Source organism: Urocitellus parryii, chromosome 12 (assembly GCF_045843805.1).
Source record: "Urocitellus parryii isolate mUroPar1 chromosome 12, mUroPar1.hap1, whole genome shotgun sequence".
Taxonomy (NCBI): Eukaryota; Metazoa; Chordata; class Mammalia; order Rodentia; family Sciuridae; genus Urocitellus; species Urocitellus parryii.
The window spans coordinates 92,416,152-92,428,360 of record NC_135542.1 but is presented as its reverse complement, the minus strand read 5'-3'; the positions used below and the strand labels follow the sequence as shown (position 1 = coordinate 92,428,360).

The 12,209-nt window shown below is 41.7% G+C and overlaps 1 protein-coding gene across 1 annotated transcript; it reads right to left on the bottom strand.

Annotated features, from left to right (window-relative positions):
- Positions 1–320: 320 nt before the first annotated feature.
- On the bottom strand, positions 321–7,123 carry LOC144249592 (uncharacterized protein C2orf78-like). The gene is made up of 3 exons (XM_077791710.1): positions 7,027–7,123; positions 3,041–3,805; positions 321–2,236 (listed from the first exon to the last, which is right to left on the bottom strand). The coding sequence occupies exons 1-3, from the start codon at positions 7,121–7,123 to the stop codon at positions 321–323; spliced, it is 2,778 nt and encodes a 925-aa protein (XP_077647836.1).
- Positions 7,124–12,209: the final 5,086 nt, after the last annotated feature.

Sequence of the window (12,209 nt, the reverse complement as noted above, 5' to 3'; positions counted from 1 at the left end):
CCTCTAATCAATACTATAGCATTTCTTTATTAAACTATACTACCTTTTCAACTATGAATAAATTCTCATGTATCTATCTATGTGTATATGAGAACACTATTTGGTACCCTTGTAGTACCGAAAGGCCTCTTTATTTTCTAACAATTCTCAGTGGTACCAGAAGGCCTCTTTATTATGTATTAGTGAATAATATTACATTTCTTTGTATAAGTTTATTAAACGTTGAAAGCATCTGAGAATAAATAAATGTGTATGACTCTATCTAGATACATGTGGAAAACTATTTGGTCCCTAAGTGGCACCACTGATCTTAGCAGCTCTTACATTGTGTAGCCATAGTAGCGAGAAATCTCCATCTCTCTTTCCCTCTCAATGAAACACTGCACTCTCCCCAAAGCAGTGTACTTGGCAGCATTCTCACGCTCTTGTTGAGCCTTCTTCTTCATGGCTTCCCGCTCTGGCCTCTGCTGTTTGGTGATGGGAGTTGATACTACTTGCCCAGCAACATTGGGTTTCCTCCATGGAATTGGTTGTAAGGCAAAGTCTTGGAGGAGATATTGGTTTTGAGGCTTGGGCGGTTGTGACTGGGGCTTGGTCCCAACCCTGGGAATGGGTTGCCAATGAAGAGAAGTACAAGATGATGTTTTGTAGGGTGCAGGCCCAGAAGCAGCAGACCAAGGGACACTAGGCTGGGTAGAAGCGCTCACACGTGACTGAATGGCATGAGTCAAAACGGGGTGAGCTGGCTTGGCAGGACGAATCCAAGATGGGTTGGCAGTAGCTGGTTGGGATGTGTTGACTGCCATGGGTTGAGCTGAGCTAGCAGGGCCAGGCTGGGCAGGGTAAGCCCCAGTGGGTCTCCGTGAGGCCAGAGACTGTGGCCTCCTATTGATTACTGGTCGAGGTGGAGGTTTCTCCTGGGTCAGAAAAGGCAAAGGTACCAATTTGACCTTCCCAGGTGGTGGAGGCTCATAAATGGATGGAGCGGGACCCTCTCCTTCAGCACTGATATCTGGATTCTGGGCTTTGACTTGTGATTTCTCAGGACCCTTAACCACCAGCCTTGGTTTCATAGCTGGGCAAGTACGGGGGTCTTGGGTACTGCCTGAGTTTCCCGGGGCCCGGGAGGAAGAGAGCCCAGTTTTCTTGTCATTCTTCTTCCCCAGTGCATGGAAAACCTGCACCGACTCCACCATGTGCATGCCGAGACAGCTCCGAGGCTTTTTAAAGGACTCCTGGCAAAGCTCAGGTTGGTTCCTCTTCCGCTTTAGTTTGGGCACAGTTGGCTTCTCTTCCGCCTGGACTCTGTTGCCTGGCTGCTTCCTCTCCTCGGCTTTCTTGGAATTTTTTTCCCTGGTTCTCTTGGTCTTTTCCTGCCCATGGCCCTTAGCCTTGCTGTTCCTGCTGGATGCAGCTTCCTGAGCTTTGCTGTTAGAGTGCTTGGCTGTGTGCACATTGGCCCTACTGCTGTCTGTATCCCTGTGAGCAACTTCTCCTCCTAATGCACCCTCTAGGTCCCTTAGCTGCATTTTGGCCTGAGGAGTTCCATGAGGAGACTCTGAGGCTTTATGTTTTTTGTTCCTCACTGGATCACTAGGACCCTTTAAGGCACTTGTGATTTCCTGCCCCTGATTCACCATGATGGATCTGGTGTCATTGGAATTTGTTATTGTGGGACTCTCAGCTTGGTCAAGGTCTTTCAAGGAATCGAAAAGCTCAGGAAGTTGAATATCCCCCAGCAGTGCAGTGAGGTCTCCAAAACAACTGCTAAATTCAGTCCCATTTTCAAGTGTGCCTTGGTCCTCAAGACTCAAGCTACTCCTTTCTAGAAGGGTATTTTCAGAATGTGGCTTCTCCTCTTGGTCCAGAGGACCAACGGAGGCCAGAAGCCGGTGGATTTCTGGGATGTCTAAAGGGAGTAGTGGAGGATCCTGGTTCTCCATGGCAATTTGGTAGGCATCCAGCGGCTCTGTGAGCATGGTGTTAATCTCACACAAATTCTTAATCTCTGTTTGTTTCTGGCTTTGATTTGGGGGCAATGCCAAGAAATCAGTGGAACTCTGGACTGGAGTGATTGTGGAAATGTCCCCAAGTTCAGTTTGTGAGTTTTTCTCACTTATTTGGCTTTTTCTGTTATTGCAGATGTATGAGAATTCTGGAGGCTGTGGAAGACAAAATGTCTGACTTGGAGGTTGCAATCCCAAGGAAGCCTCCATCCCTAGGGAAGTTTCCATCCCTGCAAAGGAATCAAGGACGATGGTAAGTAGGATGCTCCCCCTTCCCAGCTACACACTATTCAGGGAAACCACCAACTGTGGAGAAAGCATTTCTATTAGCTCTTTTAAAGGACCACTGACAGATATCTGTTAAGAGTTGCATATTAGTTACAGGTGATCCCTTGAAGTCTTACTTTTGGGCTGGTTCATCACCATGGCAGCATGGGTTTCTGGTAGAGCACTTGTCTCCTCTGTGGGAAACCCAGAAAAACTCTTTCATGAAGTCTCTCGTTCTCATATAGGGGCCTCTCAATTCTCTCCACTCTCCCCAGAATGTAAGAACACTTAACACCATGAACTAGGAGAGGGTGGAGCTGTTGCTCATGAGATCAATGTGAATGGTCGTGGGTTTTGGACTCCTGCTTTGGGCAGCATCTCTACATACAGAGGTTAAATCCTGCAGTCAATTAAGGGACAATTAAACTGTCACACCCTGATATGTGTTGATGTATTTTTCTAAACCAAAGTACAATTAGGGAAATATATTTATAGTGTGGTTGTGCAGCTGGACTGAGTGCAAAAATAGTGAACAGCCGCTTCCTTCCGTGTGCTCCTAGAGGTCTCTTAAATGCATGGGTGGCCATTATGCTGTGCTGCATGCTTCTCTTACAGAGTCTGAAAATGGGGACTGCTGAACAAGATTGTGGTTAAAATCTCAGCACTTGAATTCTAGGGATGTGTGGACGCACAATTACCAGCTGAAAACTGGACCCTCCATTCGAATGGTAATCTTATTCCTTCCCCTTTTTGCTGTTTGTACTCACCTTGAAAATTTGTTCCTTCTATACTCTGAGTGGACACAGAGTAGTAGGTCACAGGTGTAGGGACTGATGGTAGGGCATTTGTGGGCTGAACTTCCTTTAGCACTGTCACCATTTCTGGTTGAGGGGCAGCGGCACTACTTCCTGCATATGGCACAGAGCCATAGGATTGCAGGCAGGGCCAATGTTCTCCAGAGAGCAGAGTCCCCAGAGAGCTTTGATCATAGTAGTAGACCTGGCTTCCTTCTTGGTGGGGTAGTGAGAGGCAATGTCCTTGATTTGGAATCTGAGGTAGTGTCACCTGGACAAGCCTACCCGATAGTAGTGGATACCCAGGGATCATGACATTGGCTTCGGAAGTTTTGTCATCCTGGAATGCCATAGATAGGGAAGAATCTGCTGTAATCTGCCTTAACCTGACAGTCAGATTAAAGTCCCTGAGTGAAGATGAGCTCTTTTCAGCACTTCCTGGGATATACCACTCAGAGATACTTGGACAGGGGGCAGGTGCCATGGGAGTCTGGTTCCGGCCAGTAACCCCAGACACCATGGCTGTGCTAGCATGTTGATAAAGGGAGGCACTGCCCATGAGTGGCTGGAAGGAGGTGCCACAGGTTGAGGGCAGTAACCATGCTGAAGTGGCAGCTGGAGCAGAGGCTCTGGAGAAGTTGCAGACACTTCCTGTCAGGGAAGCTGCATTGGTCACCACAGGAAGAGAGAGCTGCAGAGAATCAGCATTTCCATGTAAAGAAGAATTTTGGAAATTTTCTGTAGGAAGAAGAGGGTGGTGAAAATATTGATGAGACAGGCAGATTCTTACAATAGTCAAGAAACAATGACATCTTACTGTTGTAGTAATCAGGAGGGCCCTGATTTCAATAATCATTGAGAGACCCCAAATCACTCCATTTAGGATGGCTGCAAGTACTCTTCTGATTACCTGCCTTTTCTCTCAAATTGGGCACAGAAGTCCCAAGTGGTCTGCTTCACACATTGTTCCCTATAAGCATCCTTCTACCTGTCCTACCTTTCCTTTGAGCCTGCACTAGTATTGACTCCTGAATTGGCCCTAGAACTGAAGTATTTTCGAACTCAGAGAAAACCCCAACATTACCAGTTAGCAAATGAGTACACCAAGGGTCAGGGAAGTGAGACTGACTTTTTCAGAATCCGCAACAGATTATGGAAACTTTCTCCCTGGCCAGGACTCTTGTTCCAAAGACCAGAAATCTGGAGATACAGAAATTTGTTTTTCCCTGTTCATAGAAAATCGTACTGATATCACCACAGTGATCTTTAGTATCTCCTTTTGTTTGTCCAGGTCACATGATATTTCCTAGAGTTCAGTTTGACCATCCAAATGATAATTTAAGCGTCATTCTTTGCCCTCTTTCAGCCTAACTGCTGATCCTACATGAAAATGACTACCTGAAATTCAGTTTCTCAAGAAATGCTTCTTGAAAGAAATTGAAACATGCGAGGCCCTGGGTTCAATCCTGAGCACCATGTAAAAATAAATAAAATAAAAGTATTGTCTTGAGCTACAACTGATAAATAGGTATTACAAAAAGTTTCATTTGGAGGGAGTTACAGTATGTTCTGTAAAGATAGAAGCAAAAGTCAAACACAGCTCAGAACTAAAAGGAATGACTACGTAGTAATGAACATATGGATATGAGCAAAAGTGAGTGTATATGAAATTTGCTAAGAAATGAGTTCTGTTATCATGCATACAATATTATGAAAGTGAATGTTTCTCTTTGATTTTAGTGAATACTCTTAATCAAAACAAAGCTCATAATTGAAGGTGAGTTTGAATGCATTCTCAAGCTGTACATATAGACAGAGAAACTATACTAAAAATGTGTGTAATTTTAAGTAAAGTGAACACAAATTTGAAGTAAAGTGAACACAAATTTAAGTAGGGTGAACAGATGGGTAGCCACGTGGAGAAGCGAAAACTAAAGCCAAAACCCATGATGAATCTGGGCATGCTGTGGTGGGCCTCTGGTCCCAGCACCCGGGAGCCTGAGGCAGTGGGATTGCAGGAAACCAGGAATTCAAAGCCACTCTGGGCAATTCAGCAAGATCCTATCTGAGAAAAGAAATAAAATATCCTGGAGATATAGCTTGTGTAGCATGCTTGCCTAGCATTCATGAGACCCTGTGTTCAATCCTCAGAACTGGAAAGAAGAGAAGAAAATAAGAAAGAAAGAATGAATGAGAGGAAGGAAGGAAGGCATAAGGAGCAAGGCAGGGAGGGAAGGAGAGAGAAATGGAGGGAGTGAGGGAAAGAAGAAGGGAATGAGGACAGAAGGAAGGACGAAAGAAATTTTGTACATACTAGAGAAAAAAACAATAAGTGTAAAGTCATTACTGTTCTTGTTTCTCTTCCTCTAAGGATTACCAACACCAAATAAAAGACATTAATTCCACTAGGTAGATATTTCAATTAATATAAACACATTTTCTGATAATCCTTTTGATTATTCAAAAAACAGAAAAAATGCTTTAACAAAATCATAGAAGCCTGGTTTATTATCACATTTAGAGAAAAGTCTTGTCCCTAAAGTCTGAGAAAACCATCACAGTATAATAAAATAACAAATTTAAAACAATTTTTGTCTTTTATTCTGACATTTTCTTCTCCCATTTATATTAATACAAAAATGTTTGAGCTACCTTACACCCCAGCCCCAAACAATTATTTGAAATGTAGACAAAACAAAACGTCTTCACATAGTTATTTAAATAAACTTGGAATTAGAGATGTGAGCTTGAATTTTTATTCTTACACAGTTCTTTCTTTCGGTTCTTAGATTTAGAAATCATCAATGACCATTTGTATATTGTCTGTTTTAGAAAAAAAAAAAAAACTGTTGTAAAGATGGAAAACAGCTTCACCTTGACAGCTTATATCACACAAAGGAATGTGTCCTTCTGATGCAGGTTTGGACAAAACATGTTTTAGAAATCACTGTAGTTTAAAAATCAGAACAAAATAGGACACGGAAATTGCCATTTCCCCAGCTCTGTCTAGAACCACTTTCCTTGGCATGTTTGGAGGAAGAATCATTTCTAAAACATACTTCTAAAATGTTCATGTTCAAACTGTCAACATCATCTGTGTTGAAAGCGATCATAGAAGAACTCTAACAGCCAAGTGTGACTTTTCTGATAACCTGCTTACCCCAGTGATACCCTCATTCAAGTCTTAGTTTCCTTGCTGGTCTGTTAATCTAAACATTCTCTAAACCAGCCTCTGGGAACATTCACTCTATGCTGTCTGTTGGTTTAAATAAAATCTTTGCTTTTCTTCCACATCCATCCCAACCAACCTCTTTTTTTCTCAACAACATCATTCTCTTCATCTCTATTTTTCTAACATTTTCTTCTCCTTTATTTTTATATTTTCTTCCTCCGCCGAGTTCCTATTGCCGTGTGCTTAAACAGTCACAAACTTGCTTTCCCAAGAACATCTGCCTCCTTACAGCCCTGTCCTCCTGCTCCTCTCTCCCTATTTCTCTTTTCACCTAGTTGAAACAGAAAACTCCCAAATATGTGAATGTCCCTTTTATGAACGGCACTAAATTTGAAATACTGAAGTAGAAATCTTTTTGAAGGGAAACTGTTACAGAGGAAACCTCTTGGTTTCCACCCTGCCTAGGTTTTGTCTCTTTCAGTTGAAACAACACAACCATGAAATCGGATTTCATTCTCTATAAACACGCCCCTCAAGATGCAAGAAAAGTAAGGGACCAGAACATGGGCAATCTGTTATCCTCATGTAGCAAATCAGGAAACAGATTTTGTGAGAGAGTAAGATAGTCCAGTTCTATACCTAGTACATGTCAAATTCCAAATGAAATTAGGTGTCCAGATTTCTAGTTCCATCCTTTCCCCTATTATTCTTAGCTCTTTTGACTCCATTAGTAAATTGAGGCAGGTAAAAAGTCTAATAAAAAGCTTTAAAAAGTTTCTTTACTCACCTGACATGGTCAGAGAAGAGGTCACATCAATTGTAGATACAAAGGATGAGGAGATCACCCTAGAGGATGCGTGGGTGGCTGAGGCTAGAGAATGCATGTTTCCCAGTATGGAGTTCACTGGTCACTGTTTACTGGCCACACTAATGACTGGTTACTGGTCACTGGTCACTGGTCACTTGCGATGATTCAAATTTGTTTACAACTACATGGCAAGCCTAAGATTCTAGCAGGTGGCAGTAGGTTTGGTGGGAGAATGATGTCACAAACCTGGCCGTTTAAAGGTATGAAGTAGCCAATAGAGTGGTCAGACTCCGAAGGAGAAGGTGGGATTGGGTGGGGAAAATGACAAGAGAGTTGATTGGGTGGAGAAAGTGACAGGAAAGTTATAATAGAAACTAAATGGCTCAGTTCTGGTAGGTGAGCCCTGCAGGAGGGACATAATGGGCTCACCCCATGGCTCCCCTCCCCCAGGCTCTTGTGTTAGGGATATCATCTCTGTGTTCCTCTTAAATGTTCATTAAAATATTATGAATATGTTATAAATTATGTTTCACACTATAAGAGGTAATAGTAATACATTACTTTATTAACATATGCAGTTAATATCCCTGGAGATGGAAGAAAGAGACATCTAGGTTGAGCAAGTATAGTGGTTCTGGAACCACAGAAGTTGATTTGATTATTGAAGTTACTGCAGTATTCAAGGATTCAGAAAGGGGTTAAAAAGTTGTTTTTTTTTTTTCCCTATTTGTAGATGGACCCAATACTTTTATTTTATTCATGGGTCAAGTCCAGTGCCTCACGAGTGCTTGGCTAACATTCTACCACTGAGCCACAATCCCAGCCCTAGGGGGAAGTTCCTTGAGTGCATTCTCTGGGGAATGATGTGGCCCAAGATTCTCTTTAGTTTCTCCTAGATCCCTGTTTTCTTTGGCCTGGGCTGGGCCAGGTTAGACTGGTAACTCTCTTCTGCTCTCCTTCCCCCATCCCTCTTCATTGTAGACATTTTTTCATGGACAAGCCTTGAGTCTGCATTCTTGTACACATTGATATTACTTTATTTTAACTTGCAGAAGCAGGGGTCTTTTTTTCTGTGAGTTGATTCTTTGAAAAGTGAACTCTGAACAATAGCAGAAACTCTAGAGAGGTGGAAGACTTAGTTGCCTGTAAAATTTCCCTCTCTGGATTTTTGTTGTACTCCTTTAACTTATAACTCCCTGAGGACAGCTCCTTGGCCATGTAGACTTTGTGCCATCAGCCTCTTTCATATGTGAGAGGCACTGAGGATCCTCTCTCTCTTCTCATGTAAGAGGATCCAGTGTGGCAGTTACTGTGACTTCCTCCCCCATGCAAACAGCCACTATAGAATCTTGGGCTTCTCACATTCTTTGTCTTGCATGTTTGGGTGGCAGGCCAGGAGATAAGTTAGAACATTAAGAGAACATAAAAAAGTATGGATAACATAAATAAAGGAGAGGGTAACATGGACTTTTAAATTTTAACTTTTTGTTAGAAACAAGTTAACTCATTGAGGTCTCATTTTGTGTTAATAAAAGAGGCAATTAATTTTTTTTTTTTTTTTTTTTTTTTTTTTTTGCTGAGTGGACGGGTCCTTGGAATTTAAACCAGGGACACTTTCCCATTACCTCACATCCCCAGCCCTTTTTATTTTTCTTTAGAGACAGGGTCTCACTATGTTGCTTAGGGCCTGATGGATTTGTGTAGACATGCAAAGAGAGGCTTGTGGAAAAAGCATTGTGGTTATGCTGTGCACCCAAGTAAGAGGTGTGTCTGTTCAGCACAACTTCATCTAAATTGCTTTTGCTTTTGATCCCCTGGAGAGTGTTAGTTTCACCACTTTCTCTTGTAATGTGATAAAGTCAGTCAGGACTGAATTGGTAATAATATATATATATGAGTACTGAGCTGGTTTGGGGGAGTACAACTGGGATTTATTCATTTTTCTTGGTGGTAACCTTTTTTTTTTGTGGTGGTGGGGGTTTACCAGGGATTGAACTCTACCACTGAGCCACATCACCAGCCCTATTTTATGTTTTATTAGAGACATGGTCTCCCTGAGTTGCTTAGCACCTTGCCATTGCTGATGTATGCTTTGAACTTGCGATCTTCCTGCCTCAGTCTCCCAAGCTGCTGGGATTATAGTCGTGTGTTTTTTAAAAAAATAATATTCTGTTAGTTGTCAATGGACCTTTATTTAACTTTTGGACTTCCTTAGAGACAGTGAGTAGATAGTGTGATTCACAATGTCAAGAACCCACAGGAAATCAAGCGCATATATAGAAAAAATTGCTCATAAATAAAGATAAATATTGCATTCACAGGCCTATTTTTCCCATCTCTTACACTGCTAATTATGGAATATCATTTTTTTTTGCTGGTTGTGTGTGGGATAATTCTTAGCTAAGAGGGATTGTGAAATGTTTGGTCGTATAAAGATATGGCTTGGAGTATGTCAACTTTTTCAGTGCATATATTTTTTCTTTTTATCTCAGTTGCATACCTCAGATATCTTACTTCTATAATACTGGCATGTAATGTGAGACTAAGAACATACAGTGAGTATCTGTAAGCCAGATCATTCCTTATGTTCTCTTAGAAATCAAAGGTATCCCCAGCTACTATAGGTTAAGGCGATGGAGATGATGGAGACGGGTCCAGACCTCATGAATTCAGCAAAGCCTTTATTCAGCTATTGAGTCAGGCATCAGATGGGCAGACTTTTTGGTTAGAAATGGCTGCTGGTCTGGGTTTATATAGGTTACACACTGGGAGGTAACTTACCCATTGAAGACTTTAACAGGACGTGGGCATTCAGGAAAAAGGTTGCAAAAACTAGAAATTTGTTTTTATTGGCAGTGTTTTCATCGCGCCAAAATGGAGGGTGCATTGTCCTATCCCTGAGAATGGATATATTGGGAAAGGACCAATTCTTGCCCTTTTCCAGGGATTTCTTGTCACTGAGTGATGTTTGCTTCCTTCCCAGGGATTTTTATGTCACTGGGAAAAAAAGTATTGGTAAAGGATCAATGTTATCAATATTCTGGTTTTCCCTCCGTCCCTCTTCCTAGGCCACACTGTTTTTGGGTTGTCATTTGCATATGTTTTATTCCAGACTCTGAAAAGTCATAATGAATAGTGGCAATGATTTCAGATCTGGTTGCTTCTTGGTGAGAAACGGTGAAGTAGGAGGACCCCTTCTCTCAGAGTTCTGGAAAAGAACATGGGTTCTCTTGTGGTTGAGGCTTAAGAAGAGTATATGTGGGAGTAGACTTGGGGCTCAGGCACAGTCCTCCTTTTGTGGTTTCAGAAATTTGGACTGTATTCTGGAGAGGGCTTGAGCCAGACAGGTCACCTCATTAAGAAAATTGTTTTTTTACACCATTAAGAATAGGGATAAGAAAGGCTATTATAATAAAGGTGAAGATTAACAGATTTGTTAGTTCTAGGAAAACAATTTTAGCAGGTCCTATCATTGGGGAGCCTGTTTCCCTTAATGAAGGCCATTGTATCCCTTTCAAACTTAGGGTGCACTTTCCATGATCTCAGGAGTTCGGGTCCTTTGGAGCATTGCAAGCATGATTAATGTTGGAACCATATTTCTTGATGGTTTAATCATTTCCAACCTGCTTGAAAGACTGTGCAGAACTAGAATAGAAATGAACTGTATAGTAATAGCTAGTAGCCCAGGTATATGTGTAGAAAAGTATTTCAAAGAGTTGAGGGAAGAAATCCCCTTAGCTAAACTGCCCCAAATTTCTTCTCAAAAGTAGATGTTTTTGCATTTTCTATGGCAGATCCTGAGATTGTAATTTTAATTCAAACAAGTATTGATATGAAGAAGATCAAGTCCATTAGGTGATTACATACATTTTCCATTGTGTCTCAGTGTCATCATATGGATCTCTAGTGACACAAAATTGGGTGATATTACAATGACCCTGAAGTTTTTGATGCCATTGTAAATGTTGTACTTATTCTCCTAGTTAAATAATAGAATCCTTTAGTTGTTGAATTTTGTTTGAATTATCTGGATCCTTATGTTCTTGAGTTTGCCAGGTCTCGGTTACATTCTTATGGAATTGTTGAAGGTCATGGACCTACTGATGCAATGTTTCCGCTGCAGTCAAAACAACAGTCCCAGCTCTCAGCCACCAGATGAGCCATTTGGCGTGGTGTTTCAGGTGCCTCAGTGGTTCCTACGGGGATAGTACTTAAGGGACCTCCTGCCATGGTACTTTTTTTTATTATTTTATTTTTTTTTAATGTTGGTTGTTCAAAACATTACATAGTTCTTGATATATCATATTTCACATTTTGATTCAAGCGGGTTATGAACTCCCATTTTACCCCGTATACAGCTTGCAGAATCACATCAGTTACACTTCATTGCTTTACATATTGATAAACTCATGTCTGTTGTATTCTGCTGCCTTTCCTATCCTCTACTATCCCCCCTCCCCTCCCCTCCCCTCCCCTCTTCTCTCTCTACCCCCACTACTGTAATTCATTCCTCCCCCTTGTACTGTTTTTCCCTTTCCCCTCACTTCCTCTTGTGTGTAATTTTGTATAACCCTGAGGGTCTCCTTCCCTTTCCATGCAATTTCCCTTCTCTCTCCCTTTCCCTCCCACCTCTCATCCTTGTTTAATGTTGGTCTTCTTCTCGTGCTCTTCTTCCCTAGTCTGTTCTTAGTTATTCTCCTTATATCAAAGGAGACATTTGGCATTTGTTTTTTAGGGCTTGGCTAGCTTCGCTTAGCATAATCTGCTCTAATGCCATCCATTTCCCACCAAATTCTATGATTTTGTCATTTTTTACTGCAGAGTAATACTCCATTGTGTATAAATGCCACATTTTTTTTATCCATTCGTCTATTGAAGGGCATCTAGGTTGATTCCACAGTCTTGCTATTGTGAATTGTGCTGCTATGAACATCGATGTAGCAGTGTCCCTGTAGCATGCTCTTTTTAGGTCTTTAGGGAATACACCGAGAAGGGGAATGGCTGGGTCAAATGGTGGTTCCATTCCCAGCTTTCCAAGAAATCTCCATACCGCTTTCCAAATTGGCTGCACCAATTTGCAGTCCCACCAACAATGTACAAGTGTACCCTTTTCCCCACAACCTCGCCAGCACTTATTGTTGTTCCACTTCATAGTGGCTGCC

Excerpts from the sequence above, each read along its gene's own strand:
- LOC144249592 (XM_077791710.1), bottom strand. The coding sequence starts at position 7,123 with ATGCATTCTCTAGCCTCAGCCACCCACGCATCCTCTAGGGTGATCTCC. Across the intron at positions 3,806-7,026 it reads CTCTTCTCTGACCATGTCAG|AAAATTTCCAAAATTCTTCT; the intron begins GTGAGTAAAGAA and ends TTCTTCCTACAG. Across the intron at positions 2,237-3,040 it reads AGAAGGAACAAATTTTCAAG|GGATGGAAACTTCCCTAGGG; the intron begins GTGAGTACAAAC and ends ATTCCTTTGCAG.